The 27,600-nt window shown below is 39.9% G+C and overlaps 1 protein-coding gene across 2 annotated transcripts in view; it reads left to right on the top strand.

The window, feature by feature from the left end:
• The first annotated feature begins 384 nt into the window (after positions 1–384).
• Positions 385–27,600, top strand: part of Ca5b (carbonic anhydrase 5B) — a 45,741-nt gene continuing 18,525 nt past the window's right edge. The window contains exons 1-3 of one of the 2 annotated variants that reach the window (XM_005315997.5): positions 385–515; positions 12,896–13,090; positions 24,367–24,564. In XM_005315997.5, coding sequence (XP_005316054.1) covers positions 12,949–13,090; positions 24,367–24,564 — 340 coding nt within the window. In that variant the 5' untranslated portion in view covers positions 385–515; positions 12,896–12,948. The other variant, XM_021722887.3, reaches the window with a different exon arrangement.

The following is a 27,600-nucleotide window of genomic DNA, read 5'->3' as shown; positions in this document are numbered from 1 at the left end:
AGAGGATATTAAGAAACTCGAGTAAATAGGACATGAAATCTAAAGGGAAAGTACACGTCCAGTGTTTGTTTCCCTATTGAGTCATCTGTTCCCAGCACATTAAGTCACGGTGTTTGGAGATGGGAGAAACCTGAGGAATGTCAGTTTTTAGACAAGACTCACTCTACAAATGCCGCTAGCGGTAGGCAGAGGGAAAGAGGTGGGGTTGGTCCTGTGGGAAAGGTAGAGGTGGGGTCAGAGCGGAGCTCAGAGGCAAGGCTCGAGGCCCAGAGCGAAGGGGCTTTGGCAAAGTGGGAGGGGGTGTGGCCAGGGCGGAGGGCAGGGGCTGGCACAGTCTGGTGGGGCGTGGCCAGAGCGGTACGTGGGGAAGTAGCGGGACGCTAAAGTTTGGAGGGGGTGTGGCCTCGATGAAGGGGCGTGGCCCGAGCGTCTGGGGCGTGGCAAGCTACAAGTGGGCGAGGCTATGACAGCCCAGTTTGTGGGTCCCGGGTCCTGAGAGGCGAGCGAGCTAAGAGGTTAGTGCTGTAAGGAACCATTCAGGTAAGGATGGGCGGCCGAGTCGAGTAGGGGCCAGAGCGGGGACAGGCAGACCCAGAGAAGGCCGTGACGCTCCCCCCGACCCTCCGCCCCGCTACTAGACGTCTCCGGGCTGGGACAGCTGTTGGTCCTACGAGTATTTTCTGCGATCCCCTGAGGTGCGCCGGACCAGGAGGGCCTAACTGGGCAGTCCTCTCCACCCCAGCCCTCTTCCTTCACCATGGGTCACTAGACGGCCAAACCTCCCTTAGGGTTTTTTTGCACTTGACGAGTGAACACCTGTCCCAGAGCATTTGTTGGGGACGGAGGGCAATTCCTTAAGGAGGGCAAGTTGCCAGAGTTGGTTGAATCTGAATAACTTAAGAAAGTACAGCCTATTATAAAATAGCCGGAGACGAGGATAAAGGCTACAAATCTGAGGTTGCAGTTCCAGAAACCGAGGCGCCATAAGCTAGAACTCATTTGGCTCTTCATTGTATTTCTTCCCCACCCCCACCCCCACTCTGCCAAGAGCTGTGAACAGAATTGCAGCCGCCCCCAGAGCAGGAGATCAGCATCATAGCTGTGTCAGTCGAGAAACCTGAGCCTTCTACACTCGCAATTCTTTCTTCTGGACTTGTGTGTGTGTGTGTGTGTGTGTGTGTGTGTGTGTGTGTGTGACATCCTAGACCTGGAGGAGAGGAACCTCCAAAATGCAAACCTTGTTGGTGGCTGAGATATTGTTTTTTAAACTGCATTTGTTGTTAAATGCTTCTGCACTGAGGCTGGTGGCAACTTGTTAATATTAATGCCAATGCCCTCCCCTCTTGTGAATTTTCTCTGGGAAAGTTTGAGAAATATGGTGAGTTAGTGAATACATCTTAGTTTGGATAAAACTTATTCTTTCTGAGCAACTGAAAACCACATTGCTTTCTGCTTCTTCTTCCTTTCTGATAATCTGGCCATCTCTGCTCTGCTGTTTAAAAAAGTTTGCTGGGAAATAGAGAGAAGCTGCCCTGTTTCTCCAGTGAGAGAGGAGGGGTCCAGCCCCCTGAGCTGTCCCGGAACATTCCTCAGAGTGGCCACTATTTGCGGATCTGTTGGAAATGGAAAAACCTTTCATCTCTTTGTAGAACTTTCCTCCTTTACTCAGATAATTTTTAATAAGTACCTGGACTGGAAAGCACTGGAAGGCCAAAAGCAGCAAGGGTACAGTTCTCTGTGCCAGTACACTTCTGCCCTGTTCTCCCTGAAGCCAGGCAAGAGGCTGTGACCACTCACAATTGGAACACAATAAAGTTTGAGTGAATTGTGAGTAAATGAGTGAACATGAGGGTTTTGGAAATCTAATAGAAAAGGAAAACGTATTTCATCTCATTGGCCACAGTTAGTTGTAACATACAGAGAAATTATTAGACATGTATTTTGAAACCTTTGACTATCTCAGATTGGGATCATGCTCCAAGGAAAGAAGTGGGTGAGAGGAGGAAGCTAAGCTATCTCAGTCAAGACATGGCAAATTCGTCTCAACTTTAGATTTAGGGAATTGCAAAAGGCCTGCTTCCTTTTGATATTGGGAGGTGAGAAAACGAAGGGTCAATCTGATGAGGATCAAGTAATTTCTTTCAGTGTTATTGTAACCTTTAGGGAGAGTACATGTCTCTTTTTTGCTGCCCATTTTGCATAGATATAAGTAGTTTAATCAAAAAGAGTTCAAAACACTTGTCATATAACAAACACACAATTTATGAATGATTCTTTAAGGACTTTCAGATTCTCTGATTTTTCCATATATTTCTAAGTCTGTAAAACATTGTAGAAGGAACACATTGATCAAATCCAAAGATAGAAATAAATAATCAGTGATAGCAAAGGGTACAGAAAGCTTGGCTTCTCTGAGGCCTATTGAGCCCATGTATAAACTTAAGCACAGATTTTTCACGAACTATGGTAATGTATGATAGCAGTTCGTTGTTATGTGCTATGTCTAGTAAACATTATTTATGATTCCACAAGCTTGAACATTATGACTTCAGTGAGTAAGTTTTGAATAATTGACTCTCAATAAATTCTTACTTTTAAATTAACAGAAGGGATTGGTCTTGGGACCTGAACATTAAAACACCTTGTGTATTGTCATAGGTTTGGAACCGAACCTAGCATTAGCTAAACTGAGTTTCTGTTTATTTGGATTTTCCAAGAACCTTATTCACCTCTGACCTCCAATGCCCTGTTCCTTTCTTGGATATCTTTGTTCCTTCTTAGTCTATTGACATCCTTAATTGCTTCTTTTTGTCTGTCTCTCTCAGAACATCTGTAACTCTGGGAGGGAGGAATTATTCCTTTTGTTTCTTTCTAGCTATGTAATCATTCCTGAGCACCAGAGTTCATCAACTCCCAGACCTTTCCTCTTGCCTGGACCATTGGGCATCTCAAATCCAGTATGATAAGTGGTGCAACTACTGTCTTTTCTTTTCCTCTTTCTCATGCTAGGTTCTGTCTCTTTCTTCAGGAATTCATCCTCATTCTGTCAGCATTGCTCCAGTCATAAAATCATAAAGATTTTCTTCCACTTCTTTGTTGGGTGCCAAGCCCTACTTTTTTTAAAAAATCAAACTGGCTTTTTTCTCTTTTTTTGGTGGGGGGGCAGGGGGCGTACCAGGGATTGAACTCAAGGGCACTCTACCACTGAGCCGCATCCCCAGCCCTATTTTGTATTTTATTTAGACAGGGTCTCACTAAGTTGCTTAGTACTTCACTGTTGCTGAGGCTGGCTTTGAACTCAAGATCCTCCTGTCTCAGCTTCCCCAGCAGCTGGGATTACAGGCGTGCACCACTATGCAAACTGGCTTTCTCTTGAGCACAATGTATCTTGCCCATCTCTACCATCGCTGCCCAGTTCAGTGCTTCATATTCTGTCACTTGGATTCTTGGAATTTCATTTCAAACTCTGGATGACCAAACCTGGTCTCCTGGTTTCTCATTCAAAACCTATTCCACTCACAGTCTTCCCTATCTCAGTTCATGGAAACTCTATCTTTCCAGTTGCTTAGGCCAAGAATCTCACCATAATCCTTAACTACTTTCTTTCATATCTTATAGGCTATATCTATAAGATATATCCAAAATCTAACTACTTCTTACCACCTCCACTTAGTTCAAGTTTCTGAATTATCCTAAACACTCTTTCTGCTTTTTTCCTTTCTGTCGCCACTCCACTACCCTAGGTGATGTTTTTGTTTTATTTTGTTTTGCATACTCAGGTCAAACCTAGGGCCTTGCACATGCTAGGCAAGTGCTCCACCCCAAGCCCTCCCCCCCCAAGGCGATTTTTAATAGGTCATACTGAGTTGATCTTTTTAAAAATGTAAATCAGAGTGTTACTCTTCTGTTCAAAAATCTCTAAATTATCCCCATTTCACTTCAAGCAGTAGTTCTCAACCCAGGGCAACCTCTCTCACCAAATTCTCAGGAGACATTTTTCCCTTCAGCAGTCCTTTTTATTTTTTTACTTTGAGATAGGATCTTGCTAAATTGCCAAGGATGCCCTTGAATTTGCCATTCTCCTGCTTCAGCCTCCCTGGTAACTGAGATTACTGGCATGTGCCACTGCACCTGGCTGGAGTCATTTTTTTGTTGTCACACTCTAGTGTAGAGTGCATCTAGTGGCATCTAACGGATGTAGTCAGTAGGGATGCTGCTAAATACCCTGTAATGCAGAACAGAACACCTGTCACAACCAAGAATCATCTAGTCAAAAATGTCAACAACATAGCCAGGTGTACCACCATGTCCAGCGCACTTCAGGGTCTTGGCATGAGCATTGTCCCCTGCCTGGAATGGTCCTTCTTCTAGATGGCCATGTAATTCTCTACCTCTTTCAGTCCTTTGATCAAATTTTACTTTTTTAATATTTATTTTTGAGTTGTAGTTGGACACAATACCTTTATTCCATTCATTTATTTTTATGTAATGCTGAGGATCGAACCCAGGGCCCCATGCATGCTAGCTGAGCGCTCTACCCCTGAGCCACAATCCCAGCCCCAAATTTTACTTTTTTGATGGGGCCAAATACAATGCCTCTCTCCCCAATGGTACTCCAGATTCTGCTACTTTTCTTTGAATATGTTCTAATTGTCTCTACAAGTGGCTTATTTATTACATTTGTTGTTAATTGTCTGTATCTCCTGACTAGAAGATAAGTTTCATAGAGTTAAGATTTTCTTTTTTTCCCCAAGGAGCCTAGACAAGTGTCTGACATTTAGTAGATGTTCAATTAATATCTTGAAGAAAGAAAGAATAAAAGAGTAATAGCGGGCCTTGGTAGTACACAACTGGCAGCTCAAGAAGCTGAGTCAGGAGGATCTTGAGTTCAAAGCCAGCTTCAGCAACTTAGCAAAGCCTTAAGCAACTTAGTGAGACCCCGTCTCTAAATAAAAAATAAAAAGGGCTGAAGTTGTGGCTCACTGGTTGAATGCCCTTGTATATGTATAACAAAAAAAAGTGATGGATTTATGGAGGATGATTCAAAGAATCCCCTGCTTCTTGACTTGTAGCTCTACTCTTTCCCTCTCCTATCTGTTCAGTGCTCTGCTGTCAATCATCAGAAATGATCATTTCTTCCTCCTACACACATGGAATAATATTTGAAAGCCTTCCAGCCTCTTGGAAACTCATATTCCCCAAATTTATCTCAAATCCTCACCCAGACTCACTTTCCAATGCATCCTTTGGGCACCTACTCAGCTAACGCATTGACAAATATTAACAGCAGACTTGGAATGGTGATAGCAGACAGGTTTGGGAATTTGTTTTTCTTTTGTTTGGTCAACAGGGTGTAAAAGCAAGTCGGCAGAAGTAGGGTCCCCTGCAGTGAGGTCAGCGGACAGAGGTCCAGACTTCCAGACCACTACATGCAGGCCACCACTTGGTGATGGGCTTTGTAAAGAATGACTGAGCGAGGGAAAGTGATGTCAAGCACTCAGGAGCCTTTTCCTCCTATCCGTAAAGAGCCAATACACTTCTAGGCCACATGTCATCAGCCACCAGCCTTGGCATTATTTGCAGACAGCATGAGTGCTGAATGGGGGTCAGTCCCCAAGGCATGAGCACAACTCTAGTGTTCATCCCAGCTTGTGGGGCCAGCTCAGCCTTCCCTCAATGCTTTCTTGATGACTGTCTGTCGGGCGGAGCCGAAGGTCATTTACTCACACTTCCTCTGAGAGTCAGGCTAATAGGCCTAAAACCTCCAAACAGCTTCTAGTGGAGCACCCTGTGCTCTGGCCACATGTGTGCCCACTCATCTGTTTGATCAGCTTTCATGGCCAGTTAGCATGCCCTTGGCCTTGCTTATCACAACCTTTCTTCTGAAGGCTGAGCCGGTACCTCCCTTCTGTTGAGTGTACATTGTACCTGCCATTAGCTTCCTGAAAATTACTAGATTATAAAAAAAGAAAAGAGTCTTTTTCACTTGTTTGCCCAGATCCCTCTGACTCTGGAATTGTTCCTTTAATAATTCTAAATTCCGCTTAGTTCCACCTCCATTGTCCTCTTCAGGCTTGATGTCTAATCACCCTACCATGTCCTCCTCATCATTCCAGAAGTATCTCATCTATCCCTCTGCCTTTGCCCCTTGAAAGTGTCTCAGATGCCACCCCTACTTCAAGCCTCTACTCTTTTTAAAAATTGTTCTCATTAGTTATACATTAGAGTAGAATGCATTTTGACATGTCATACATAAACAAAGTGTAACTTCTCATTCTTCTGGTTGTACATGACATAGAGTTGTACCAGTTGTATAATCATATATGTACATAGGGTAATAACATCTGATTCATTCTACTATCCTTTCTACCCACAAAGCCTCTACTCTTTATATCCTCACTGCACTAAATTGAGACTGTCATCACATCCAGCTTTGATTAAGAAATATCTGTTTAATTTTGCTAACTAAAATAAGCCAGTCATAGACAATATTTATATCATTCCACTTAGTGTGAGATACCTAGAATCAGCAACACAAAGACATATAATAGAATAGAGAACCCAAGGAAGGAGAGGAGGCATTATTATTTAATGAGGACAGAGTTTATGTTGGGGGTAATGAAAACATTCTAAGTATAGATGGTGACGACATTAATTAAATACATTGTGAATGTATTTAAGACTGATGAATATGTCTAATTACAATTGATTAAAATGATAAGTATTATGTACATTTTACCACAGTTTTAAAGAAAGTAAAAAAAAAAGAGCAGTTATTTGCTTAAATAGTTTTTGCATGTAGATTACAAGCTTTGGAGAGAGGGGAAGGGCATGGCTTATTTCATATTTATTTACACCAGTACAATGCTGTACATAAGATAATCATTGATTATTGCTTTGATTCAGGATTGAACATCAATGGAAGAGAAGCACAAAGCTGAGGCACCTCTTCCCTATATCTCTTGTCAGGTTTTCAATTTTCATTTTAGTGTTAAATCAACTAAATTCTGATTAGTGGCAGTTGTTTGAAGTTATTGGCTTAAAATGATATTCAAAGTCATTCAAAACTGCTTTCTATTTTCTTAGTTTTGGCATTTATAGCATGGTGGCATTTTGGCATTGAATAATAATAACTTGCATTTATCTTACCCTTCACTGCTTTTTCCAAGAACTTTCTGATAGCTTGCATTATTTGAAGTCACAGAGTCAACTTCTTACCATGTTACTAAATAAATATTTTTCTGTTCTTCTGGTTGTAGATTCTTGCATAAGTTCAAGGGTGTGTATTATGCTTTAATCTTAAACACTTCAGTTCATATGATCCTTTTATTCTGCCATACTGCAGTTATAAATTATGCACTTTCATCTAAACATAGACTTTCAAGTTAGAACCTAAAGTTCATCATTTGAACTCTCATCTGAGATGAAGATAGTAATCCCAAGAAAGAAGTGAAGACTTTACGTTAAGGGTCAGGTTGAAGCCAAGAAAGTCTATAGTGTTACTGGGCTTTGACTATTTTTGAATTTTGAAAAAAATTCAAAGTTTTCATATTCTGTAATAAATTACTACCAGAGGCTGTCTTATAAGATAATCTTTATGGAGAAGAAACTGTGCATTAGGGGGATATTTTCCTATGAGAAATATAATCATGGATAAGTTAATACAGATATGCTGAGACTTGCTTCAAAATAACCCAGGGAGGGAAAGCAAAGAGGAAGTAAAATAAAACATGATTGTCTATGAACAGGTAATTGTTGAAAAGGAATAATGGGTGCATGGATGGTTTTAGTATAGTATTCTCACTCTACTGTTATCTCTCAATGTCCATGGAAGATTGATTCTAGAACCCCTTCAGATACCAAAATCCTCAGAAGCTCAAGATATTCATATAAAATGGCATAGTCACAATGGAACCTCATAAATATGTCCAATTTTTATGTTTTTATGTATCAGTAAAAAATAAATTTAGATGGCCTGTAGATTACTTATAACACCTAATACAATATAAATGCTATGTCCACAGCTATTATACTATATTTTTAGGGAGAAATAATAAGGAAAAAGGTATGTATGTGTTCAATATAAATACAAATTTTTTCAAATATTTTCAATCTGCAGTTGACCAAATCCATAAATATGGAAGGCAAATAGTATTTGTATTAGTTTGAAATTTTCCATAAGAGAAAATTAAGAGAAAGAAAGCAGAATCATATTCTGAATTGAGGTAATCAATAAATTATTGTTCTGTAAGGCTGCTCAGTTAATTCAGTTAAGGGAGGTATTTGAAAACAAGGTGCCATTATTTGTCTCAAGATACTATCAAGACATAGTGGCCCATGCCTGTAATCCCAGCGACTCTGGAGGTGAGGCAGAAGGATCTTGAGTTCAAAGCCAGCCTCAGCAATTTAGTAAGGCCTTAAGCAACTTTGTGAGATCCCATCTCAAGATAAAAAATGGGTTAGGGATGCGGCTCAATGGTTAAGCACCTGTGAGTTCAATCCCTGGTACCAAAAAGCAAGAAGAAAAATGATACTATCAAGATAATCTCATGAATGTTTATTATGAGATGTGTTTGAAGTCCCGAGTCAAACTTTTGCATATCTTGAATATGGTACATTTTGACATACATACTTCCTCCCAACGTGTTTATCCACAAACACACAAATAAAACTATAGGCAAAACTGATCTTAATGGGTAGTGAAGTTCAAACACCTTTTTTTAGGCAATGTACACACACTTTAGATGTCACTGGTCTGCAGACTCCAGGCAGAGTTAGTCCTGGAGGAGAGGAACCTCCAAGAGATTCGCAAATGTCCTTCCAATCTTGTGAAGGCTGCAAATCTCCACCTTGAGTCCAGCGTGTTCGTTGGCAAACTGATGCATACTCAAAGTGCGTAGGACCAGGCCAAAAGATTGGTCCAATTCTGGTCTGGGAAGATGGCTTGATGGGAGCCAGTTTGAGTTCTGCCTGGAGCCCTCAATTGTTCCTTGGAGTCTAGCAATAGGAAGTAATTCTCCTTTCTGTTTTCATTGGATGTGGCTTATGGGGTAATTTTCTCCTTCCACTCAGGTGGAGTCTTTTCCTTTCTAGCTCAGAAGGAGCAGGGTCAAACAGCAATACAGAAAAGAGTCAGTCAGGTCACAGGCAATTAAAAATAGGGATGTGCATAAAGAGAGAGGAAGATGGAATCACACTGTTTGACTCCTTGCTCAGCATTGATGGGGATCGTGATGTGGGGTTTTGTTTTTTAATTTTACACTCAGAAAGAAAAATTCAAGTCTGTATACCAACTGCGTCTTTAGTGTCCCCTGAGTTGCTCTTGTGCCTTGGCTCCCCATCCCCCAAGTCCAGGCCAAACTTCTGAGAGTCCTCCTTTTGACAGGAGAAGGCAGAATCTATGAACTCATTTACTGTGTTTTCCTTATTCATCTTCTTTAAAAATAAGGACATTATTGATGTGAAATTTAATGTAAAATGAACCTCTCTTGCTGGGCGTGGTCGTGCACAGCTATAATCCTAGCGGCTCGGGAAACTGAGACAAGAGAATCACGAGTTAAAAGCCAGCTTCAGCAACTTTGCAAGGCCCTAAGCAACTCGGCAATACCCTGTCTCTAAGTAAAATTAAAAAAGGGCTGAGGATGTGCTCAGTGGTTAAGTGCCCCTGGTACCAAAAAAAAAAAAAAAAAAAAAAAAAAACCTCACTTAAGTGAAGAATTCAGTGGCATTTAGTAATCATAAGTGTTGTGCAACCACCTCTTCTATCTAGTTCCAAAACATTTTCATCACCCCAAAAAGAAACCTGGAGCCCGCTCAGCAGTCACTGCCCGTTTCCCCTTTCACTCTCCCCCTAGCAACCTCCAGTCTGTCTTCTGTCTCTGCAGATTTCCCCTAAGCATTTCATGTGCTTTTTTTTTTTTCCCCAAGACAATGCATTTAACTTTACAGCTGATAGAAAACTCCCTGATTGGTCTCAATTGTGACGCACAGATGGTTTTAGATTGTCTTTTGGTGGACACCCATGCTGAGCAAGACTTTTCAATCTTCAAAACACTCAAGACTCAACAGAGGTTCTGCATTTCATATTGGTTTATAGTTCCAAGTGTCTTCCATTTTGGCACAGATTCCCTTTGAGGTACAGGGACACAGACAAAGCCATCTCTTTTAAAAATGAGTTTGTTCGCTTTAATTTCTTTATGTGACAAAAGCAGATGATGATAGCATAGTCTTTAATTCTTATTTAGTCAGTAGCAGTAGTGGTGCCAGAAATTAATAACATCCCTTGTATGTGGCTTCTTTTACTTTGGCATCATGTTTTTTAGATTCATCACATTATAGTGTGTCCTTTTTATGACTTTCGTCATCTTAGACTCACAGCATCCAACACAGTGCTAGAACAAATGAAATGATAATAAATGTTGAAGTGAAAATGTGCACTGAGAGAATTCCCATCCTTGAGAGACTAGGATAGGTTTATAGACAGGTAGGTTCTTCTTTTAGATCAAACAGGACTTTGTGAGTCCTTCAGATCCTATAAGTAGAAATATGAGACTCTCCTCTTAAAGAACAGTATTTAAAAGCATATAAAAAATCCAAGCTGGGCCAGGTGTGGTGGTGCAAACCTATAATCCCAGTGGCTCAGGAGGCTGAAACAGGAGGTCTGGGTTCAAAGCCAGCCTCAGCAAAAGTGAGGCCCTAAGCAACTCAGTGAGACCCTGTCTCTAAATAAAATACAAAATAGGGCTAGGGATGTGGCTCAGTGATTGAGTGTCCCTGAGTGTTCAATCCAAAGTAACTTCCTCAAAAAAAAAAAAAAAATACAAGCGGGATGTGGTGGCACACACCTATGATCCCAGAGACTCTGCGGGAGGATCACAAGTTTGAGGCCAGCTTCAGCAACTTAGTGAGACTCTGTCTCAAAATAAAAAAAATAAAATGTGCTGTGGGTGTCAGTCACTCAGTGGTAGAGTGTCCCTGGGTTCAGTCACCAGTACCTAATAATAATAATAATAATAATGATTATAATAATGATGCAAGCAACTCATGTGGGCTGAGCGTATAACTCAGTGGTAGAGCATTTGCCATATTAGAGGCCCTGGGATCCCCAGTATTGCAATAAAGAAAAATACAAGGTAAAGCAAAACAAAATAAAAACAACCCTACAAATGGGTAATGGTACCAATTGAAAAAATGAAAGACCTTTAGTACTGTCCCCAAACATGCGGGTAGTCACATCACAGTTCTCTATTCTTGAAATTAGAATCAACATCTTCCCCATCACCAAAGGAGCCTACTCAGATCCCTCATCTTGCACTCCCCGAATACCCATTGTGTATCAGGAACTGTGTCCCTAAGAAATGAAGCTAAGATGCTGTGTCTCTAAGAGACACCACCCCTCTCACTATGGAGCTTAGGTGCTGGGGAGGATGGGTCGCAGTCTGCCTTCCCAATCAGGTACTTAATTGAACTGCAGTAAGCACTCTGCTGCAGAAGAGTGCCTGTGCCGGGTTAACCTGGGGAGCATATGGTTGGGGGAAAGTTTAAAGCAAGTGGCTCTAGAGTCGGTAATCTGAAGGAATCAACCAGACACAGAGGTAAGGAGAGTGTCCCAGGGAAAGAAGACCATCTTCACCTGCTGCAGAGGGCCTAAGGAGCTGGAGAAACTGAAGTCCACCTGGCTGGTGGGCAAGCAGGAGAACAAATGGACTCAAAGGGGCTAGGAGCTCAATGGGGCCAGGTCTATGCAGTCGTACCAGTCATGGTCACTCAACATCAGTCATGTCCCCAACAGCTGTCTGGAGGCATCCCAAGTAATCATACAAAACACTCAAAAAATCTATAGTGGAATGAATAGGGAACCAAGAGAAGTGTTTGTTTTCAATTTCAGAACTTGTTTATTCACTTGGGACAGGATTTTGCAGGAAAAGTGGATGAAGCAATAATGGAGCAGGGGTACAGGGCTGGTAGGCGAAAAGTGTTCAAAGTTAATATTACCATAATTTCAGAACCCCATGTTGGATACCTTGCAAAGCATCATCTTCTGAGATTTTTACTGCGAGAGGTGCAGAGTGACAGTTCAAGAGTAACATTGTCTGTTTTTCCCATGTTCTGGAGCCTTAACATTACAACAAGAATGGGTAAAGAGTCACAGATTGTATTTAAGCTTAGATTTCAAAACCACCCATGACTATTTTGGCAGGATATATTATTTTTAATTTTTTTTCCTTTCTTTCTTTCTTTCTTTCTTTCTTTCTTTCTTTCTTTCTTTCTTTCTTTCTTTCTTTCTTTCTTTGTTGTTGTTGTTTTTAAGCAATCCAAAAGCAGATGATTGTTTTTATTCAGCCTGGAGGGAATTTTAATCATTGAATTCTTCCTATATGGAAATACCATGCTGGGTAATGAATTGGGATTTCAGGGAGTAATTTTTTGTTTGTTTGTTTAAGAAACCAGCCAGGAACAGTGGTGCATGCCTGTAATCCCTGCATTTTGGGAGGCTGAAGCAGGAGGATCACAAGTTTGAGGGCAGCCTCAGTAACTTAGTGAGACCCTAAGCAACTTATTAAGACCCTATCTCAAAAAATAAAAAGGGCTGGGGATGTTGCTCAGTGGTTAAGCACTCCTGGGTTTAATCCCCAGTACCAACAGTTTTTTTATTCATGTAAATGAGGAGAATGTTTTCTCTGGGCCTCAAGTATTTGCCAGCCCTGAAAGGCAGGGCATATGAGTCAGTCATCTGGACACAGCTTAGTGAGGAACCAATGAGTTTGAAACACAAAAGTGAATAAAACTATTGTCCCTCGCCCTCCCCCCCCACCTCAGGGTGTGAACTTAGATGTTTTCACGTTTTTCTTTCTCTATTGGTCATAGCTTTTCCTCTTCTGCCCTCCTCCTCTAGGTTTTGAGGTTCCTGCAAACTATTTGGAAACTGACAGAGATTTCCAGCTAGAGATGGTGGTGATGAATAGCTTGAGGGTCATTCTTCAAGCTTCTCCATGCAAATCACCATGGAGAAGTTTCCAGGTTCTGCGGTCCACGCCAGTGAGGCCCTGCAGTCTCTACACCTGCACTTATAAAAGCCGGAACCGAGCCTGTGAGTACATTTTCCTAAAGAGAACAAAATTGCTTGTTTGGTTTTTATAACGATCATTTGTGTTAAGCATTTGTAGGTATGGTGTCATTGGCAGTCTGGTGTGATTATATGTTGTAATTTTGAGACAGGGTCTTGCCAAGTTGCTTAGGGTCTTGCTAAATTGCTGAGGCTGGAGTTGAACTTGTGATCCTCCTGCCTCAGCATCCCAAGTTGCTGGGATTACAGGTATACTACTATGCTAACTTTTCTATTGATCCTCTAAAGTAAATGTGGAAAGTTCTTTCTTGGTCAGGTTTAGTATACTAAAATGATGCAGAAATTGGACAAATAAGACTTCCAGTTTCAAATATCTTAGAATCTGATTATCTTGGGAAGCTGAGGCAAGATGATCACAAGTTCAAGGCCAGCCTCAGCAACTTAATGAAACCCTAAGCAACTTTTTTTTTTTTTTTTTGGTAATGGTACTGACAATTGAATTCAGGGGTACTCTACCACAAGCTACATCCCTAACTCTTTATTTTTATTTCAAAACAGAGTCTTGCTAAGTTACTAGGCTGGCCTCCAATTTGTGATCTTTCTGCCTCTGCCTCCCAAGTCACTGGGCTTAAAGCTGTGTACCACCAGGCCTCAGAACCTGCTGTTTTTATTGTTTCTTGTTAGTAATGATCTTTTTACTAAGGGCAATTCACAGAGTACAAATTATTTCAGTAAATCTTAAGTTTCTGGAAGTTGCTTTAATTTTTGCAAGCAAGTCAGTGGCTTCACACTAAGGGATATTCTAACTGGAGTTACAAATCCTGGAGTTAATTCTAGCTGACTAACTTGATAGTATGTGTTCTGCTGTAAACACAGAAAATCAAGTGAGCCAGAAGGTGGTCTCTCAAACCTCTGATTCTTGCCCTGGGAATACAAATTAATGTCCACATCAGGATGTTGTAGGGATTCTTAACCATAACCTTGACATGGTAGGTGGGTCATTGTTGTTGGGAACTCTCCTGAGAATGGCAGGGTGTTGAGCAGCATCCCTGGCCTCTACCCACTAGATGCCAGTAGGACTCCCACCCAGTTAAAAGAACCACAAATTTCTGCAGGGAACTGAGGATGTAGCTCAGTGATAGAGCACTTGCCAAGCATGTTTGAGGCCCTGAGTTCAATCCCTGCCACCAGAAAAAAAAAAAAAAAAAAAGTCAGCAGACATTGTCAAACAAGCTCTTAGGGACAAAATTGCCCCCATCATTAAGAACAGTCAAGGTGCTGGGAGAGGATGTGGGTATTTGTGGAAAGATGAGTTTGAGTTTATGGAGAGATGAAGTGGCAAAGCATAGCATTCAAGAGAAATTTTTCATGTTTTCCATTATTAAAAGAAATTGACACAAAATTTTCAAATGTGGGCTTGCATCCAGGTTGGTCTGGATTTCTGTTTGTTGTTGTTGTTGTTGTTGTTGATCCTCTTTGACCCCAAATATATACAATACAAAGAATGGGTAAAAATTGAATGCTTAAAAATTAATAATGCTAATCTAGCTAAATTCAAAGGCTTGAAACTGTTTCATAAATATAATTTTATTGTATGTTTATTTTCTTTCCTTCCTCATTGACTGTATTCTCATTAAATTAAACTGGCCTGAGTCATAATAAATTTCTGGTTGTTAGGTGTGGCTTCCTACCAGCATGCCCACATCCTACTCAGACTGGCGCTCTATGACCTAAGGCTTAAAATGGAAAAAATTAGTCATATTTAGTGAGTTACCAAAGATTTCCTTTTTTTTTTTTTTTTTTTACAAAAAGATGAAAGTTAAACATCTAAAGTTCTGCATGCTTTTGTCTTTAGGACAGTTGAGATACTTCTTTTATTTCTGACAAAAAAAAAACTGCAGTGGTTTGGGGAGGTGGGGTTTCACTAGATTAATTTACCACATTATATGACACATTCTTGTTTCCAAGTTGGTAGGACAAATGACATTGGCTTTTGGTATGCTGCACTGTCCTGACTTGCTTTCACTCAGGAGAATATTATAGTCTTTGCTTTCTCACTGAGCATTTCCTCTTATGTTATCCTGACCCCTCGCCTACTTACCTGTGTAGACAGCACTCATTGTTTTTGGAAGGCAGAGAATACACTGGACCAAGAATCACCTAAGATTGTTAAGGGTTAGAAACTTAGTGTTAGGACTTGCTTAGTATGGGTGAGGCCCTGATTTCAATTTCTAGCACCAAACAACAACAAAAACTACCACCACCCCCAAAAAAAAACCCTTTAGTATTAACTAAATTCTACAAGTACTACTACTATGATTACTAATTCGACTAGTACTGCAATTGTTATCATTAACTGTATTATCATTATCTTTATTTTCAACATAGGCTCAGTGCCTGCCTCAGGTGTTTAAATCTGACCATTTTAAGATGAAATGAAGCAGAGTAAGGAATAAATCCAGTGGGAGGTTGAGACAAATTCAGAAAACAACATTATAGGTCAGCCTTGAGATCTGCGCCTTTACCTTAGCTCCCTGCCCTCCTACCAAGTAATCACTGGCTGTCAACTCCAATTGCTGTTTGCTGTTATCTCAAGAAGCAGGCAGCCCTGTTGGGGACTTACGGATTGTACACCTGTTACCCATGATGGAAATCAAATCAGTTTCACCTAGGGTATCATCTAATGACATTTAGCCTAATCATTACATTAAAAAAATTTGGGCACAAGATCTTGGACCATAGAAAAATGAATTTGATAATTTAGTACATCTTAATTTAATTAGATATATAAAGAATGCAGTCTAGGATGGAAATGGTATATATTTGTTAGTATTACAATGATTTTTTTTTTTTTTTTTTTTTGCCGGAGGGACTGGGGATTAAACCCAGGGCATTTACCACTGAGCTACATCCCTAGCTATATCCCCAGCCTCCCCGACCTTTTTTTTTTTGGTCCCGGGGGTTAAACTCAGGGGCACTTGACCACTGAGCCACATCCCTAGCCCTACTTTGCATTTTATTTAGAGATAGGGTCTCACTAAGTTACTTAGCACCTCACTTTTGCTGAGGCTGGCTTTGAACTCGCAATCCTCATGCCTCAGCCTCCCGAGCCTCTGGCATTTCAGGTGTGCACCACTGACCCCGGCTTATTTTTAATTCTAAGACAGGGTCTTGCTAATTTGCTGAGGCTGAATGTACCACTGTGCCTGGCTTCCAGTGATTCTTTTTTTTTTTAATATTTATTTTTTAGTTGCAGTTGAACAAAATACCTTATTTATTTTTATGTGGTGCTGAGGATCAAACCCAGAGTCTTGCGCTCTATCAGTGAGCCACAACCCCAGCCCCCCCAGTGATTCTTAATGTTCAAGGTCTCCCTACTTTTAGAATGATGACAAACATTTTAGGATAACTTGAACTAGAACTGCAGTGTACAAAATGTAGCCACTAGCCCCATGTGAATATTTATATGTAAATTTAATTTCATTCATATATTATAGCCACATACACTTTGTTTTCACCACACTGGATATTCCCATCATCAAAGTTCTGACAGCACTGATCTATATTATAACTGAACGGTTACAATGTTGTTCTATTATTTCTCTATTTAATTTTGAAAAATACAAATAAAGCCTGGAAAACAATATTAAAAAGCCTATCAGTGTTTTCTCAAGGAACTCTGATAATCCCTAGATAATTTACATCCAGGATGTCCCAGACTGTTGTATTAATATTCAAATACCTTGAGAAACAATGGGCCCATTAAGATCACCTTAAAATTGCATAGTGGCCTCAGAGTTACCTTCGCCTTTCTAAGACCAACAAATAACCCTGGAAGTGACCACAGGAAGTTTGGGCTTTATTCTCCTGTGCTGGTCATGACATGGGTATCTTGTGGTCAATGGACTCAGCATCAAAGTGCCTTTTGCAGCCACATGCTGCAACATGGCAATTTATGATTCTCTCATTGTCCTCAACAAAATCATGTGCAGGATCCCTGCCTGCAACTGCACTAAGGCCAAAGATGGTCTTCAATTACATGAGAAAACAGCACACTCCAAGGGGGAAGAAAAGAGTCCAGTGGCAAGGCACAGGCTAAAAAGCCACTGAGGGTATAGAACGATGCTGTCCAGTAAATAAATAATGTAAGCCAGAAATATGACCCATATAGGTAATTCTATATTTTCTAATAATCACATTACTAAGGTGGATACACAGATAAGATTAATTTTACTGGTGAATTTTATATAACCCAATATATCCAAAATATTATCATTTTAACATGAAGTGATGATAAGAATTATAAATGAATTTTTAAGTCTTTATTTTATGCTATGTTTTCAAAGTCCCTAGTGTCATTCATTATAGCACATCTCAATTTAGACACATGGCAAGTGGCCACCATATTGATAAACTCAGGTATAGAGAGTGGGGAAGTCCTAAATTTTGATGTTCTAAATTTAATTACAGAGGTCCTGTGGGTGGAAGGGAAAAAGAGATAGAGAAGGTCAAATGCTTCTCTTGTAGGCTGTCTTCCTATCCCAAAGCTTCCCCTATCACAGGAGAGGGGAGAGCTGAAGTTCTAAACCTCGGTTCTTGTGTCCTGATGAAAGAAAATTTAAAGTCAGACATGAAAAGCCAAGTAAGAGAATTTTTTTTTTTTTTTTTTTTTTTTTGGTATTGGGTATTGAACTCAGGGGCACTCAACCACTGAGCCATATCCCCAGCCCTATTTTGTATTTTATTACAGACAGGATCTCACTGAGTTGCTTAGAGCCTCCCTGTTTCTGAGGCTGGCTTTAAACCCGAGATCCTCTGCCTCAGCCTCCCCAGCTGCTGGGATTCCAGGTGTGCGGCACTGCACCTGGCTAAGACAATTTTATTAAGTGAAAGTAAAGTAAGGCTAAAGCAGAGGGGGGGGGGCATCTTTGACCAGAGAACAACAAAGCTGCTTCCAAATTTACTTCTGTTTGATGGTTGCCAGGGTTCATCTTCTGTACCCTCCACCAATCAGGAGACTGACTCCTCCTTCACATAAGGTGGGAGAGTTTTTAACCCTTCTTGGCCCTCTCCAGAACTGGACTGACTTCTGAAACACATTAAGAAACCTGTGGCCATAAATCCTAACTTTACAATTTGTCAATAACCCCATTGATCTTCCTTTCTTGACATATTTATTAATTGTTCTCCCTTGTTTCCACCTGCTTATTCTCAGGGTTAGCATACCTGTTGTTCTGCAAGTTACTTGATTGTTCATTAAGGCTATTCAGAGAAGCCCATGACCCTCCTATGTTATTGGTTCACATTTCACGGCTCATCACTAACTACTATCTAACATCCCTGCTTCAGGTAATCCTGCCCCTATAATCTGTAGCCAATGTAGGTTTGATGTAAATAATCTATGCCTTCCTTTCTCAAATTTTCATTTTAAAGTACTGTGTATGTGTATGTGTGTTGTGTTATGTTGTTTTGTTGGATCCAGTAACATTTTTTCCAAGTGCTTTCTAGTCTTGGTTTTGGGAGCTTCAGAAACTTGTCCCAGGACTGCTACTTTATTTCTGACTAACACCTAACCTGCATTGGTGTGGTGGACCTTTTTGCTTCAGAGATCCTTTGGTCTCCTCCAGGTTTGGTTTAACAAGGGAATGGGTACTGAGAAGTCAGAGCAGCTAAAGGGGTGATTAAATTTAGGATAGGATTGGCAACTTTGAATTTTTTTCCACCTTAGTCTAAAAGAACTTGTGAAGAACAAGAATTTCCTTTAGAGAAAATGCATATGAACTGATACAATGCATCATCTTCTAATCTGATGAAACTGCAATGTTGTGGGCAGGAGTGAAATCTTCCTCCTTTCATTGTCAACCTATACTGCCTAATTAAATATATATCCTTTAATTTTATTATTGATTATCCAACTGCTATTGTTGGGTGGGGGAAGCTACATTTGCTTCAAATTACACTGATTTTTTAAATATATTTTTTAGTTGTCAATGGACCTTTATTTTATTTGTTTATATGTGGTGCTGAGAATTGAACCCAGTGCCTCACACATGCTAGGCAAGTGCTCTACCACTGAGCCACAACCCCAGCCTCCTTCAGCCCTTTTTATTTTTTATTTTGTGACAAGATCTTGTTAACTTGCTTAGGGCCTCACTGAGTTGCTGAGGCTGAACTTGTGATCCTCCTACCTCAGCTTCCAGAGCAGCTGAGATTACAGGTGTGCACCACCATTCCTGGCTCACGCTGATTTTTTTTAAATTTTATGTGTTTTATTTAATTATTCTTTTTGTGTTTTTTATTAATTTTTTATTTATATATGACAGCAGAATGCATTATAATTCTCATTACGCATATAGAGCATAATTTTTCATATTTCTTGTTGTATACAAAGTATATTCACGCCAACTTGTGTCTTTTTTTAGAAATAAAAGTTCATTAAAGTTACTACATAAAATATTAATATGTAAAATGAAATAATTTTCATACAACATGGTTAAAAGTGAAATTGAAATAGAAATCATATGCTTTTCTAAATAATGCATAAAATATGGACTACAACAAACTTACTCCTTATAAAATTACTGAATATTACTAAAGATCATTAAAGAAGTCATAAATAAATGAAAATAAAACATAATTTTTGTATAAAATAAGACAGTATTATAAAGACAGCAATTCTCCTCCAAAATTGGCTATGAACTAAATGGAATTCTAGTGAAACTCTCAACAGGATTTTTCATGAAAGTTGACAAGCTGTCTGCTAAATCACATGGAGAATAAATGATTATTAACTGCCAAGATAACTTTGCAAAGGACATGGGCATGCAATGGCTCCATACCACACAGAATGGAGAAGATTCTGGTTTAGCTCTTTTATCATACAATGTGTTCTATTAGAAAAAAAAATATTCAATTTGATAAATTTCTCATATTAATTGTTTGAAAAAATATTTATTTAACCCATAATTATGTTTTAAAACTGTTGGTTGAAGTGGTCAGGGTAGATAAGTTTGACCACAAAGAAGTGAGAATGTTTTGGCAGGAGCTGAGATAGTTGTTTTATCGTGGTCTATTATTTTAAGTGTCTGAAGCATCATTATCAATAATCTTTTCTTCTAGAGCTTACTTTAAACTTCAGTTTTTTTAAGGAAAAAAAATGGCTACAATAACACTAATACATCTCTTCTGAATTACTTTGGAAATGTTTGGTATTATTCTGTTCTAACTATGCAGGAGAGACACATTTGTCCTGTATTATTATTTTCAAATGAAGCAATCCTGTCTGCTTATGTAATTTTAAAAGTACATTGGTCATTGCTATTACTCTAGTTCTTACACAGGCAAACCTCTGTTGTCACTTAAGGACATCAGACTCAAGTCCTTCCTGATTAACCCTCCATGCATCTATGGTCCATTTGATGTCTTTGATATGAATACACTAAAGGGCTTTTACTGATGAACTAATCATTTAATTCCTTTAGACTAAATTTTCTTCTCTTTTAAAAGAGTAATCTCCATAGGACCATGCTTCAGCATGCAAAACATATAATAATACTTTGCATGTTTTTTTACATGCAAATAAATTTTTTATTAATATTTTTATTTAGATATGACAGCAGAATGCATTACAACTCTTATTACACATATAGGGCACAATTTTTCATATCTCTGGTTGTATACAAAGTATAATCACACCAATTCGTGTCTTTATACATGTACTTTGGAATAATGTCCACCACATTCCACCATCATTAATAACCTCATACTCCTTCCCTTCCCTCTCACCCCTCTGCCCTATCTTTTTAATATCCTGGAAAATCTTAACAGCCCTGATTCAGTTTCAAAGATTCCTGAAACAAACAGACCACAGATCTTTACCTCTAAGATGCTCAGATATGAGAATTAGAGAATTCAAACTCTTTAAAGCCAGTTCATGAGGATCTCCTCTGAAGACAATGGAAGAACTGGAATAGTGATCAGGTCCCTAAAATGATGTCCTTGGTCATCCTTAATTGTAGGCCACTTCATCCAAGAAATGGAAATCATCAACTCTCACACCCCAGAGAACTAACTAACACAAGAAAACTGGGTTCATTCCTTCACTGCCCTTTTATGAACATAATGCCATCAATTTATGACTTTTGGTTTACAAGTTCAGCTCCCAGTGGAATTTCCTTCCTGTGACCACCTCTTCTTTTTATTACCCTAGACCATCCCCCATTGGAAGTGGAGGGACTTAGTCACTGTCCCCTTATTGAAGCCAGCATTGCCAAGGGTTTGTTTTTCTAAAGATAAACTCACATTTTTGTTCTTCCCTCCCCTTTCTCTTCCTCCACTTAAACAAAAAGCAGATTGAAATAATTTCCTGGTAGTTGCTCATATTTTCCCTCAAAATAGGAAGCTGTTTTGTATTCTAACACAGGCTTTATTTTCAAGTTTTTCTTATGTAGAAAAAAATGAAATAAACAAAGATAGTGATTGTATCAACCATGGCTTAAGTGAGCAAAATAACACTGTCATTAAGAACCTCATAGCCAGGCACAGTGGTGCATGCCTATAATCCCAGCAGTTTAGAAGGCCGAGGGATGTGGGAGGATCACAAGTTCAAAGCCAGCCTTAGCAACAGCGAGGTATTAAGCAACTCTCTGAGACCCTGTCTCTAAATAAAATATAAAAAAGGTCTGGGGATGTGACTCAGTGATTAAGCACCCCTAGATTCAATTCTCAGTACCAAAAAAAAAAAAAATCTCATAGCTGAGATGGCATGGTAGCCCATGACTATAATTCCAGTGATTTGGAAGATTGAATCAGAAGGATCACAAGTTGAAGGCCAGCTTCAGCAACTTAGCAAGACCCTATCTCAAAATAAAAAATAAAAAGGGTTAAGGATGTACTCAGTGGGAAAGCACCCCAGGTTCAATCCACCGTTTCAATCAGTCACCCAGGCTAAGGTATTTTTGTATAGCAGCTTAAACACACTAAGGCAGTTTGATTCTCCTTGCTTTATTTCCTCTTACCCCACTGATCACCATATTATTTCTTCTTGAAGAATCTTTCAGGTCATTTCTTCCTTGCCTTGCCCATAACCACTACCCAAGTTGAGGCCCCTAAACCCCAGACTTCATATGAAGCCTCTTGGGGGTATCTCTCTCCTCCCTCAACCCCTGGATCCTGTGTTCTGACACTCAGCAGTTTCCCTAAACCATCAGCTTTGCCGTGTTGCATTCATGCTAACAACTGTACATCAACCTGTAACTTGTGTCCAAGGGTGCTCCTATTCAAGCTTCTCTCACTTATCCCATTCCTCCTCCTCCTCCTTCCCAAGGTCTTGTCTGCCATGCTGCTTTTCTTATCAAGCCACCACCCTTGACTGTGCCACAATTATTACAACTGCCACCTGCACAGACTGAGCTCTTTTTGCTTGTGCTTAGATACCTTTATTCTCCTTACCACTTAGGAGATCTTCCACTGCATATCTTCTCCTTGGGATGACACTTTCTCCAGCCACTCTATTCTTTGCTTTTTAAAACTCACACTGCATTCACTCACACCATTTAGCATCCAGAATCCCTCATGTAATGTGTGTTTGCTTTATCTGCTCAAAGGGCCTGTGTCAACCCCGAGCCTATGGGGCCCATGTCCTGCACTTTTTCTGTAGCTTCCAGGGCTAAACCTGGTACTAGGCACAGAGGAGGCACTAAATAGTCATATTTTACAACTTTTTAAAAATGATATTTTTTAAAAAAAAATTTTTTACGTTGTCAATGGATATTTATTTATTTATATGCAGTACTAAGGATCAAACCCAGTGCCTCACACATGCTAGGCAAGTGCTCTACCACTGAGTTACAGCCCCAGCCCCTAAATGGTTATTTTACTGATAGAGAAAAACCAGAGTCAATGCCCGGTTGTCCACTCTTACCTCACACCCATCATCTCTCTACCAGGCAAACTGGTTTACCCAAATAGCTCCTGGGATCTCATGATTAGATCTACCTGTTTCTCAAAATATTAAAGAATTCTTGCAGGTTCTCAAAGTCAATTCTTTCCCCTTCATGCAAATGGCTGAGACAGGAAGATCCCAAATTCAAGACCAGCCTGAGAAACTTAGTGAGATCCTGTCTCAAAATAAAATAAAAACTGCTGTAGTTCAGTGCTAGAGTGCTTGCCTTGCATGTATGAAGCCCTGAGTTTGATCCATATGCCACACACACAGAAAATAAAACAAACAGCTGTTTACCTAGAAAGCTCCCTACCAGGCAAACTGGTTTACCCAAATAGCTCTTGGGATCTCATGATTAGATCTACCTGTTTCTCAAAATATTAAAGAATCCTTATTCAAATTCGAGTAATCCTTACCCGAATCTTACCCCACCACTCCAATCCTTACTCATTCTTAGTGGTGGGGCAAGATGCAGGGGCCATTGGCAATGACTTCTGTCCATTCACATTTCCAGTTGGTTTTGGTTCTACCCATCCACGATGCTTCTACAAGGCTGGGAACTGGACCATCCCAAACCACTAGATGAGGGTTCCATTCATCACATGTGGGTGTCTCAATAGGTCTCTGTCAGCAGGAAGTCCACTGATATTTATTGCTGCAAAGCCCTGGGGCTTGATTCTGTGGGAAAGAGTCAGCATCGGTCACATTGTCAGTGGCTGTGGGGGACAAACCATGTGTACACACCATAATAGATGATGTCCACATTTGAGTGACAGGCCGGGAACTTGAGAGACCTGGGCAATGTTGATATTCGCCCTGGCCTTGCAGGACGGCTGCCTGATGGCTGGCACAGGGGTGAGCTCAGCGTGCCCACTGCGCATGTCAGCAGTTTACCCTAGCCACCCAGCTGAAGACGCTGCACTCGATGAAAGTTTGCTTTCCAAAATTCTTCCCCCATTCCCTTGGCTCAAAATGAAGTCTATCACTGGAAATTAAATTGACTTGACTTTGTGTTTAAAGCCAGTTGGGGGCTTGGGACATTAGCCATGAAACAAAGAAATTCACTTGTGAAAACCCCATTTGCAGCTGGCACTAATCATTTTGCTGTTGTGACAGGACTTGACAGCACTGAGTTCAGGGGACATTAGTAGGCAGACTGGGACATGTTGGCTTTTCAAGATGGCAGACATGAACCCATGCAAGGTGCTCTCTGGTCTGCCTTTATCCTCTGCTTTAGGCAGTTGAGGCTCTGAGTCGCTAATTCCAAAGACTTCCAGTTGCCATTGGCCTGTGTCGATTCTCCCCAAGTGGGACTGCCTCCTACTCTTGCTAATGGTCCCACCCTGCTCTCTCCTAGTGCATCCACTCTGGGAGAGTGTGGACCTGCTTCCTGGGGGTGATCGTCAGTCACCCATCAATATCCGGTGGAAGGACAGTGTTTATGATCCTGGCTTAAAACCTCTCACCATCTCTTATGACCCGGCTACCTGCCTCCACATCTGGAATAATGGGTACTCTTTCCTTGTAGAATTTGAAGATTCTACAGACAAATCAGGTAAGAACAAGTTCTGGTGGTTCTATTTACAGATAAAACAAGAGTGTGATATCAACATCAGACACATCACACTGTTTCTGTGACAGTGTTGACTTCTTTGTTAGCAAAGGAACTCATTGATATTATTTTTTAAATGTATAAAAAACTTCCTTCTAGTTTTTATTCAAATTTTCTTTGATTAGTATAAGTAACATTTTTATTACTAAATATATATATAATTGCTATAGAAAAGAGGATGTGAAAATGAAACTCTACCAGAAGTTTATTTGGTTTGTGCATATTGAATATGTACTTTTTTTTTCTGCTTGCTGACTTTACATGAACTATTACACGAAATAGTAATATTATTAATAATATTTAAATTGTCAGATTGTGGTGCTAGTGATCAAACCCAGGGCCTTGTGCATGCTAGACAAGAATTCTACCTCTGAGCTACATCCCTAGTCTGTCCTTAAAGGCTTAGGTGTCTCCACATCCCCATTTTCTGCTTTTTCTCCATGGTATTACATGGTACCAAAACTCTGAGTACCTTACTTCCATATCTCAAACTAAGAAGAATTGCTCATTTTTCCCCTAGACTCATGGGCTTCTTTCTTAATTTTTCCAAAACACTGGATTGTGCCCCCATCTTAACTAGAAACCTATAATATTATCCTGTGTATAAGAATTCCAGAAATCCTCAAAGCAGCAAGCTAAATTTCCATGTTCCAGATGACTATTCTGTACTCTGGGAAGCTTGACTTGTTTCCCTTGGAACTCTTAACATTACCCCTGCCAGACCTAAACTAATTGTGTTGTAGTTTGGATGTGAGGTATCCACCAAAAGCCATGTGTGAGGCAATGCAAGAAGGTTCAGAGGAGAAATGATTGGGTTGTGAGAGCCTTATCCCAATCAGTGAATTAATCCCCTGATGGGATTAACTGAGTGGTAACTGAAGGTGGGCAGGGTGTGGTGTGGCTGTAGGAGGTGGGTCATTGGGGGCGTGGCTCTGTATATTTGTATCTGGTGAGTGGAGTCTCTCTCTCTCTCTGCATACTGATCATCATGTGAGCTGCTTCCTCTACCACACTCTTCAGCCATGACGTTTTGCCTCTCTTCGAGCCCTGAGGAATGGAGCCAGCCTTCTATGGACTAAAAACTGTGGGCCCTCAAATAAACTTTTCCTCCTCTACAATTGTGCTGCTCAGGTCTTTTAGTAACAGCAGCAAAATTGCTGACTAAAACAAATGGATAGACCCAACTATGGAGCACCAACTCTCATACATTCATTCTGTATGCATAGTAGTTCCTTTAAGTCTCAGACCTGTCTAGGTCCGTGATAATCTTCTTTCTTTTCTTCTGAGGATCCTAGGTGTTGTTCAGCTTTTAAAGCCCTTGATAGTTTAGGGACCTTGTATTGCCAATATACCATTGCTACACCGAGTTAGAAATCTTAGGAAGTTGTTTAATGGGTTTCTTGAGAGCTTTCTAGGTAAACAGCTGTTTGTTTTATTTTTCAGTCTCTTTTTCTTTTGAATAATAGATTTAAGATTATTTTCTGTGTGTGTGGGCTTCATGCATGCAAGGCAAGCACTCTAGCACTGAACTACAGCACTTTTTATTTTATTTTGAGACAGGATCTCACTAAGTTTCTCAGGCTGGTCTTGAATTTGGGATCCTCTTGTCTCAGCCTTCTGAGTAGCTGGAATTATAGGTATACTGCACCCAATTGATTTAAGGATTCTTATCCATCCATTTGCATGAAAAATTTCTAATGGATAACAAATGTTTTCATCATAATAGTCTTTTTAAAACCTTAGTCTTCTCTTGATCCTACCTTCCCTACATGAAATCAATTTCATTAAAAATTTTTTTTTTTACAAAATGTATAAGAAAAATTGTAGAGAGTTTGATAATTTTTTACTTGTTTGGCCTGAATGAACTAAAACTGATAGCCCCATTTTATTATGCTTTAATAATTATTTTCTATAGGACAACAGTAAGTGCCTTTCTCCATCTCTTTTTTCCTTTCAGTGACTGCCTCTTATTTCCTGCTTTTTCTTCACTACTATTTCTCCATGCAGTTGCAAAACAATCAATAGTCAGGGGTGGGGAGAACAAGAAAAATATAAAAATTAAAAAAGAAAGCAAAGACATCCTAGAAATGAAGAGAAGGAAGGAACAATTCTAGAAAAGGAAGAATCTAACAAATATCAATGTCTATGAGTTTCAAAAAACCAACAAAAACCAACAAACCAACCCTAAGAAATGTGCTACTACTGCGTGCTTTATAAATCTGGAATAAAGTGAAGGAAAAGGAGTCAGGAAAGGTTTGTAACAAAAGCTTTATAACAAACCTTATGGAATGCGGCTAAAGCAGTGCTTCGAGGGAAATTTATAGATGAAAATGCATGTAACAGAGAAGAAGAAATTTCTCAAATCAGTAACCTAGCTTTCCATCTTAAGAAACTATAAAGAGAAGAGCAAACTAAATCCAAAGCAATGAAGAAGGAAATAATAATTAAGAATAGAGCAGAAATCGATTAAATTGAAAGTTGGTTCTTTGGAAAGATCTACAGAGTTGACAAACCTTTAGTTAGGTGGATCAAAGAAAAAACAGGAGAGAGAGAGAAAGAAAGAAGACTCGAATAACTAAAATCTGGAATGAAAGTGGAAACAACACAATCTCTCTTAGAGATATTAACAGATTTCTAATAAGGTATGTGCATGTCTCATGTCACTCTCTTCTGGTTATTGTTTTGTTATCTGGTTCCCCAGAATAGGACACAATTACTGATTTTAATAAGTGCATGTGAGAAATAAGAAAATATTATAGGGAAGGGCAATAAACTATCCCTAGGCTAACATGGTTGACCCTGTAAATTATCACTTTTCCTGAAATTCCTTTTATTGACAGTCAAAAGGCATTAAATAGAAGGAGAGGAGAGGAGAGTCCCTTTGTTCTCCTCCTAAGGGTGTTTCCTGTTTCAACCTGCTTCACTCCATGCTTTTATAGGGGATCATAGGCAGGCAGTGAACCTAGTAAGAATGCTTTC

Source organism: Ictidomys tridecemlineatus, chromosome X, assembly GCF_052094955.1.
Source record: "Ictidomys tridecemlineatus isolate mIctTri1 chromosome X, mIctTri1.hap1, whole genome shotgun sequence".
Taxonomy (NCBI): domain Eukaryota; kingdom Metazoa; phylum Chordata; class Mammalia; order Rodentia; family Sciuridae; genus Ictidomys; species Ictidomys tridecemlineatus.
Note: the sequence above shows the minus strand (reverse complement) of the source record. Positions and strands in the feature narration are given on the sequence as shown.